Source organism: Phyllobates terribilis, unplaced genomic scaffold (genome assembly GCF_046119375.1).
Source record: "Phyllobates terribilis strain yellow unplaced genomic scaffold, ASM4611937v1 Scaffold_1__5_contigs__length_1240528914, whole genome shotgun sequence".
Classification (NCBI taxonomy): domain Eukaryota; kingdom Metazoa; phylum Chordata; class Amphibia; order Anura; family Dendrobatidae; genus Phyllobates; species Phyllobates terribilis.
This window is the reverse complement of record NW_027362761.1, coordinates 266698419-266706889: the sequence shown is the minus strand read 5'-3', so window position 1 is coordinate 266706889 and position 8471 is coordinate 266698419. Positions and strand designations below refer to the sequence as shown.

Genomic DNA, 8471 nt, shown 5'->3' with positions numbered 1-8471 from the left:
CCATCTAACTAATATATATCCATTCATCTCATCTCTAGCTATCTCTCACATATCTATCACATATCTATCTGTCTATCTATCATCTTTATTTAGAGAATAAAAGTTTTGTGAGTGTAGTAATATACACAACAAAAAAATAAATTTGATGCACACACAGTATATATATTTAATCTCTACATACAATTCACTAAACACGAGGATTGGTGAATATAAATTATTAATATTATGATAGATATTACACACCAAGACCACATTAATTTCGTATATTAATCAGTGTGTGTGAGCTCCTGTACTTTTCAACAAATTAAGACCAACATAAACCATAAGGTACAATTCAATAAAAAAATTTATTGAAAGTTGTAGAGACTTTGAAAATAAGGAAGTACAAGGGGAACAATATCTATGAAACTTTCATTACATCGTGTATATATATATATATATATATATGCATGTATGTAATTATACCTTCATATATTATCAGCAACACAGCTCAGGGGGAAATAATGTACATAGACTAGAAGGCAGGGCAACAGGGTGACTGGGACACAGAATTTTTTTCTGGTGAAATGTTCAGAGGTGGGATTTAGGGTAGTTGTGTGTGTGTGTGTGTGTGTGTGTGTGTGTGTGTGTGTGTGTGTGTGTGTGTGTGTGTGTTACCTGCGTTATACAATGTTTAATATCCCTACCCCTATGATTATCGATTGGTATTAATCTTGAAATGGGCATGTTTCCACCCTGTGTGCCTTGGATGTTTTAATGCTATTCATTTGGCACCTAATAGGTTAACACACGAGAAAATAAAGACAATAATTGAGCAATATTTACAGAGCTATGTACATTTTAAATAAATTAACGTTTAGTAATCAGAATTTGCCTTCTGATTTATTTACATACAATATCAAATAATTACATAAATACTTTTCTGTTTTCTACACTTGCCTCACCCCTACAACAATCTGCTCATATATATATATTTATATATACATATATAGATATTCATATATGTCTGTATATATAGATATAAACATATCTATATAGATACATATAGATATATATTTTTATAAACTTATCCAGAACACTACTTTTTATTCAGGACAATTGGGACTTGGAGCAAATGATTTATCCGCATGCAAATGCTCGTTCTGTGGCTGAAATAGCAAAAGAAAAAAAAGGGGAAAAATTAAAAACTATCTCCAGTAATGGCCACAAATAACGATTGTAGAACGGCCAGGTCTATGGATAAATTTCATCTTCAAGTTTTCGTCTGCGATGAGTTCTCTGGTCTACAAGTCCTCGTAGAGATACACACATGCATTGATTGTGAGGGGCTTATTAGTGGTAGAGTATATGTCGCTATTCGCAGTATGAGCTGGGTAGCAGCCTACAAGCTTAGCCCCTGTCTGCTCAGTACTGGTAGCTGTGCATGGGACATAGAGGACACCGGACGCTTCTGGAACATACAAAGTGCAATGAGAGAGAGATTGGAATGGGTAGAGCAGCTGCTTCTGTGCTGTCAGGGGGAGCTGCTCCTTGATCTGTCCTGCTTGGAATCTAGTCCACTGACAAGGCGCTGGATATTCTGCAGTTCACTGCTGGCCTCCTTTTCTGCACACAGTTTGGGGGATAAGGAGACAGATCCAGAGGACAGGGTTGAAGACCTGCTAGTTAATTCAGAGTCCAGGGCTGCGGAGGCTGGGCGAGGCACCAGACTAGGGGTTTTCCCTTCAAGAGTGCCATTGGGTAATGTGTGAAGGGCAGTGGTCAGCAGGCTGCCACTCTCAGGCATGGGCACAGGGAAAGAGTATGGGTTATACCTCAGCCTGGGACGTACTGCATTGAGGAAAGGGTGTCGATGCACAGCAGAGGAGGCTGCAGCAGCTGCGGCCATATATGTGTAAGGATAGGAGAAAAGTCCTCCAAAAGGAGACATGGCCAGACCCTGGAAAATAAAAGATAATCATCATCATTTATCATCATATCAAGACGTGCTGCACAAATAGTGAATTTTCTTTGACACAGAGATATTAAAAACATTTCCACTGATCTAAATTAGGATAACAAAAAATGCATCTATAAATGCTAGTCAGTAACTCCATTGTATTCCCTAAATGCAGCTAAAATGTAGCCCTTGCCCCACATTGAATAGAAGTCAGAGAATACATAATTCATGGCATGTACAGCACAAAACGCACAAGATGAAAGTAGAATAGGTGAGGGTGCACACAGAATAATCACACTCACATGGATAATGAAGGAATACAGTCCAGTGGCTAATGGTGGAAGTGTTTAGGCTAAATAGACACAGAGCCGTAATCCTATTAGGCTGAGATCACATATATTGGGCCATTTTTTCCCCTCCTGTGTACTACAGAAAGGCTAAAGAGAAAGTGATAGGACAGTTCAGATTAATTTCATTGTACAGCCCTAGTATCCGGGCTATCACTTGTCCTAGAGCCTGATAAAAAAAAAAAAAAGTCACTGCGTTTTTTGATCAGTTTCTTGGACACCAGACCGGTGCCAACAGTTGTGCTCCAGGAAATAATTGCTTGCAGTGAACCCCCCCCCCCCCCTCCCCGATCACTATATTCTCATCTGCTCTTCTAAACTTAAAGCTAATGGCTACTAAATAGAGCGCATGTTCACACTGAGTCTTTTGCGAAGTTTTTGCATCAGAAACTGAGCAGAAACTTTAGGTTTTTGAGTAGTTTTGAGTTTTTGAGAAGATTTTCGGGAGTTTCTGTTCAGATTACTCTCCCTAAACGTGTAAAAAAAACTTAGTGTGGACATACCCTAGTATAATCAGGTGCAATGAGAAAAATCTAGGTACAGATAACGCTAGCATTATGGTTGCACCTTATAATGAAGTAAAGCATGACTGCATTTACCTGAGAAGCCAGAACATGCTGCTGGAGGTGGAAAGGTAAAGATGATACTCCTGGTAGTCCTTGAGATGAAGATGCCATGCCTGAAGAATCTATACTGTTAACGCCCGACATTGCTCCTGAAACGGTGGCCAGTAAAGGATTCATACCAGTTGCCATGCTGGAAAACGCCCCTCCCATAGCAAACTGACTGGGGTGAAGAAGCAACGGGTGTGAAGCGCCCAAGGGGTTAAAGAACTGCTGCCCAGTCAAACCAGGGGGAAATCCTAGGTTCTGCAGATGGCTTTGGGTTAGAGGGTGGGAGCTGCTGTCTGTCTGTACACTCAATGGGGGATAATGTTCCTTTGATGGCTTGGGATCATCAAGTGTATGTGGGTCCCTAGATGATGTCTTGAGGTCCTCCACACTCAGGACTCTACTACTGGAAGAGATTTGCCCCGGACTGTGCCTAGAATCTGGAGAACTCTTCCCAGTCCTCAAACTCTGCTCCCTGCCTCTGCTGCCCAAGTCCGATGATAACAAAGAGTGTTTAGACGGGCTTCTCATTTCTTTTGGGTGTTCACCAGTAGTTGTGGAAATTTTGGCCGAGTCTCCGGTATCATGTGCGGACTCATCTTTAATATCATCCTCACTGTCTCCTTCACTATCGCAAAGGCCTAAAAAAATCAAGCAGATCTCTCCTTTAGCACAACTTCATTATTCCATTTTACCATATAGTTTTATGTTCAGATAAACATTGAAAAACATAAAAAAGATCTAAAGTGTTCTGCACCAGTACATCAATGATGAAAAATCGACTAAACAAAGGGACTATGAAAAATAAAATGCAAATATACAATTAATACTAGAAAATTATATTTATTTGGTCTAATACAATTGTGTGCAACATGTAAAAAAAAAAAAAAAGAAACAAACGATTCTTCCAATTCGGGACATGTATTAGGATACTGTAATATTCTATGCTATTGTAATAGTTCATTGCAATTTGTTTTATTTATTTTTATTTCATTTTAATTTCCACTTAATGAAATATCAATTTTAACATTTACAATTTAAACATTTTAACACTGAATTCACTGGGACTTTCAGCTATGAAAGGGTTAGTAGTCAGAGGTCGCCAACCCACCCTTGTTCCTGCGCCTTCCTGCAGCATGGAGACTTGGAAAGCCCGACCAAAAGCACTAGAGGCTGGATTAGTAAAGGGCAAATGATGGCACTGTGCACACGCTCTCATGAAGGCAGGGGGCTCTGGGTGATGGGGTTAATGGGAGATTAGGACTGTACCTTTAAGATTTGAAGTGCCCACTGTGGATGCGCTTGGAGAGGAGGTTTGAGCGAAGCATTTAAACGCAGTCTGCTCACTGGAGGACTCATCCGAGCTGCCATTATCTTTCTTCTGCTGCTCATCAAAGGCTCGCATGGACTGGAGGCTCAGTTGTTTCCTTGAGAAGGGCAGATATCACATTTAATGTGCATAATTCCCTGCTTGAAATATAAACAGCCGGCAGACACAAGTATTTGACCTTTGCCTTATAGTCCTAACTACTGCAGACCTGGCTCAGCCCTAGAGATCTGGAGAACAGGGGCTAACTAAGGGGATCTATACAAACCTCACTACTATGGCTTCCAAATACTGATGTAAATACTGACCAAATACTGAACGTGTGATCGTGGCCTTAGTCTACACGTTCATGGCTTAAAATCTGAATTTTTAGCAGCAATAATATTAGTTTTACCAAATGGACAGTATCATCAAGATCCACCCTATATATGGCAGGTATAGAATAAATCTGTTTAATCACATAATCACACATATAAATCACACCTATTGGTGCACTAGATATTTTCAGATTTGCAGCCATTATTTTATCAACCCAGTGTTACTTATTTATTTATGCACACATATTTGAGAAAAGTTGCAGAAGGAGACAAAATAATCTAGCATTGGGGCTACAAAACAAACAGCTGAGATGGCTTCTATTAGCCGCAGAGTGAGAGGACCCAGATATGTGGCAGATAAGTGTCAATCCGAGGTGTCAGAAATTCTTTGGAGAGTCAGAAATGCTGGAAAATCATATTTAACTGGAAAACCCCTAGATTTGTTCAGTTTCATTTTACAGCTAGGAGTAGTGCCAAAGCTCTACCCCTATAAAATATCATTGAGCTTCCAAGCACTTAGGTATTATTATATATAATATGACATGTAAATACTAGCAATGAGGAAACAGAAAATGGCTGCACGTATTCTCCTCCATAATATGAAAGGAGTTTAGGCCCAAGGTCTGGAGGTGAAATAACATTTGCTTTCATATTACTGGTGCAGCCAAGATACGCAGTGTGTTCCCCCATCCGTGTTTGTTTAAACTGCCTTTACTTTTATGAACACATTCTCAAAACGCAAATCGTTTTTTTTTGGTCATTTAATAGAAACCAACATTTCCTGTAACTTTCATGCGGATTGAATAAAATTAACAGCTTCACAGGCTCAGAAGATACAGAATATTACATACTGCTGCCACGGCTAATCATTTTAGAAATCACCTACAAGAACTGCAGAAGATCTTCAGTCTTTGACTTATCGATCATTAATAAATAATTACTATTCTAATAAGCTTACATATATGTGTGTTCATATACATAAATGTAATTGTGTGTGCTATATAATATTATATATATGATGTTTGTGTGTTTATATATACATATGTGCATATTTGTATGTATATATGTATATATGCATATGTGTATATATGTGCAGCATGTATAGGTTTATAACATATGTATATATGTATGTGTGTATATATGTATGCGTATACATATATATGTGTGCATATATATATATATGTGTGTGTATATATTTGTACAAATATGTAAGTATGTGTTCATTATATTTATTATATATATATATATATATATATATATATATATATATCTATATCTATATATATATGCGTTTACATGTGTGTGTTAAGCAAATATCACATTTGCATCTCACAATCCCAAATATTATGTGCACATCTTTGGTGGAGTTCTAGAGTTATCATTGGCCTAACCTAGTTCCTTGACATAGGAGTGGTTTCATAAATATCTACCCCCTGAACGAAATAAATAATTACACCCTGCCGCAGACTCACCTTTTCTCCCTCCTTCCATTGCCCGTGTCACGAAAGCCTTTGGCAAAAGGATTATTATCGATTTTCAATTGCGTGATCTGGGGATAAAGAGGGAATAACATGTAGGATTGTGGATACGAAAGCAAAAATAATATTTAATCATCACCTTTATTGTTATTATTACAAACAGATTAAGGCAAACAATGGTTTGTATAGTGTAGAGGAACAACCTAGAGCAAGGCTTGCAGCGCAGGCTGCCGCACTATTGGGGCTCTGTGGGGTGCTGGCTGCTCCTTCATTAGCTCTTCTACTTTCATAGGGAAAATGTTTTTTGGATTATGAGTGGACGCGCATTGTGATTGTGCTGCGACCATTTGTTTTTAGTTATCTCCCCCTCTCCCCCTCACCCCCTGCCTCACCTTATAGTAGAACCAGCCAAAGTCACTATATTGGGCTTTACTTTAACCCCTGTATTTTATGGGTGTCCCATGGAGATATGAGGGAAAAAGACAATAATGCAATGTGCATGTGTGTACAGTCTCTGCAGGATTGTAATGATTTTAACGTACTAAGAAGAACAGACTGCATTTTACATTTACATTGTACATATCATATTGCTGAAATTGAAATAAGCATGATTAAACTGGTAATACCCACATAGAAAAGTGCTAGTCACAAACGAGTCTGGTGCATATCCAACACATGCATGCTCACAGCACATAAGCAGATTATAGCACAATAAAGACAAAACTAAAAAGCACTATACATGCTTATTAAATGACGGCAGGTTCTAGAAATCAAGTGGTCACAATATTTCTGAAATTATAACAAGGATAGACAGAAGATAGATAGACAATAAATAGACGATAAAAGACAGACAGACAGACAGACAGACAGACAGACAGATAGATAGATAGATAGATAGATAGATAGATAGATAGACGAGATAAATACAATAGATAGATAGATAGATAGATAGATAGACGAGATAAATACAATAGATAGATAGATAGATAGATAGATAGATAGATATTAGATAGATAGATAGATAGATAGATAGAAAGAAAGAAAAAAATAAGCAGCACTCCAATTAAATTGTGCAAATAAGTGGAGGATTCTTTATTAGCCCACGTGGTAACATTTCGGTTCCACAACAGAACTTTTTTTAATGATAGATAGATAGATAATAGGTAAATAGATTACAGAACAAGAAAAATGAAAAAATACGTTAGTAATAATTTCAGTTCATCATGTAGTTCTAGTAACATAGAAAAAGTCAGTCTGGCCCATCAAATATCTTTACCATTGTTAAACATCACATAGTCCCCATATTGTTAAATATTTACAAGCAACACATACATTAGCACTTTGATCTTTTTTCAGACATACTTTGTACAGACAAAAGTGGAAAGTCCACTCTTTAAAGAGTTCATACACTCATGTTCAGCAACACTGATGATGCCCCCTCTATAGCAGATAAGATAGGCAGGCTGAAGGTGTTGTGGGGGAGGGGTCCCTTTTTGACTTGGACTATCAAGGCATTATAAAATCTTTGTGGAAAAAAGCCAAACCACGTTGGATAAATCCCTATAAGCTTCTTACCTTATCATTCTGGTATGCAGTCACTGCAATGAAATCGGTCTCAGGGAACACATAGGTTCTGAATGTGCTGTAGGGGAGTTTCATAATGTCATTTGCTCGAACTATGTGGAACCTGGGCTGATATTTGTGCATGGAGTTCAAAATAGTCTACAAAGTATAAACAGAAAGTAATGTCAGAACTTACAAGGGCCCTCAGCCAAACTCTCTAGCTTTCATACTCAAAATCTAAGTTTAACGAAACAGTAAAACTATATGTAGAAATATACAGACATCATTCCATACCAGCATGAAAATTGTATAATTATTTAATATAATGACCAGGATACTGTGCTAAGAAATGAATTCTTAAAAAAAAATAATATTGATAAAGTAGTAAGAACAAATGAAAACTTCAATTGCTAGAAAAATATATTTGTAAATGAATAAATGTTTCCTTCTTACTTTACTGAAATGTGTGTATGTTTTGGGCCATATATTTGTTACATAAAATAGGTCATTAAATACATAGATGGAACATAAAAATATTCCGATTTGGGCCAAATATTTGTAACATAGAAAGGTCATTAAACACATAGACGGAACATAAAAAAATATTCAGTTTTGGGCCAAATATTTGTGACATAAAAATGCCATTAAATATATAGATAGAACATAAAAATATCCAGGTTCTATGGAAATAAAAAAAAGATCAATTTATCGTACAGCTGGAGCACTGCAGAGCAGAAATGTGTAAGATAATAATATACACACACAGATCATAGATACAATCACCGCTCTTTTATTAGGAGAGTGTTTAGAAAACCTTTACTTCTTTTTCACAGTAAATGGAATTGACGTAATTTATCACCCTCTCTTCTCTAATCATGTTGCTTATTTT

General features: G+C 37.2%; 1 protein-coding gene across 2 annotated transcripts in view; it reads right to left on the bottom strand.

Moving 5' to 3' along the window:
• Positions 1 to 328: 328 nt before the first annotated feature.
• Positions 329 to 8471, bottom strand: part of TBX3 (T-box transcription factor 3) — an 11133-nt gene continuing 2990 nt past the window's right edge. For both annotated transcript variants that reach the window (XM_073672076.1, XM_073672083.1), the window contains exons 3-7: positions 7595 to 7741; positions 6014 to 6090; positions 4167 to 4324; positions 2886 to 3538; positions 329 to 1939 (exon numbers count right to left, since the gene is read on the bottom strand). In XM_073672076.1, coding sequence (XP_073528177.1) covers positions 1514 to 1939; positions 2886 to 3538; positions 4167 to 4324; positions 6014 to 6090; positions 7595 to 7741 — 1461 coding nt within the window. In that variant the 3' untranslated portion in view covers positions 329 to 1513. The remainder of the gene's footprint in view (positions 1940 to 2885; positions 3539 to 4166; positions 4325 to 6013; positions 6091 to 7594; positions 7742 to 8471) is intronic.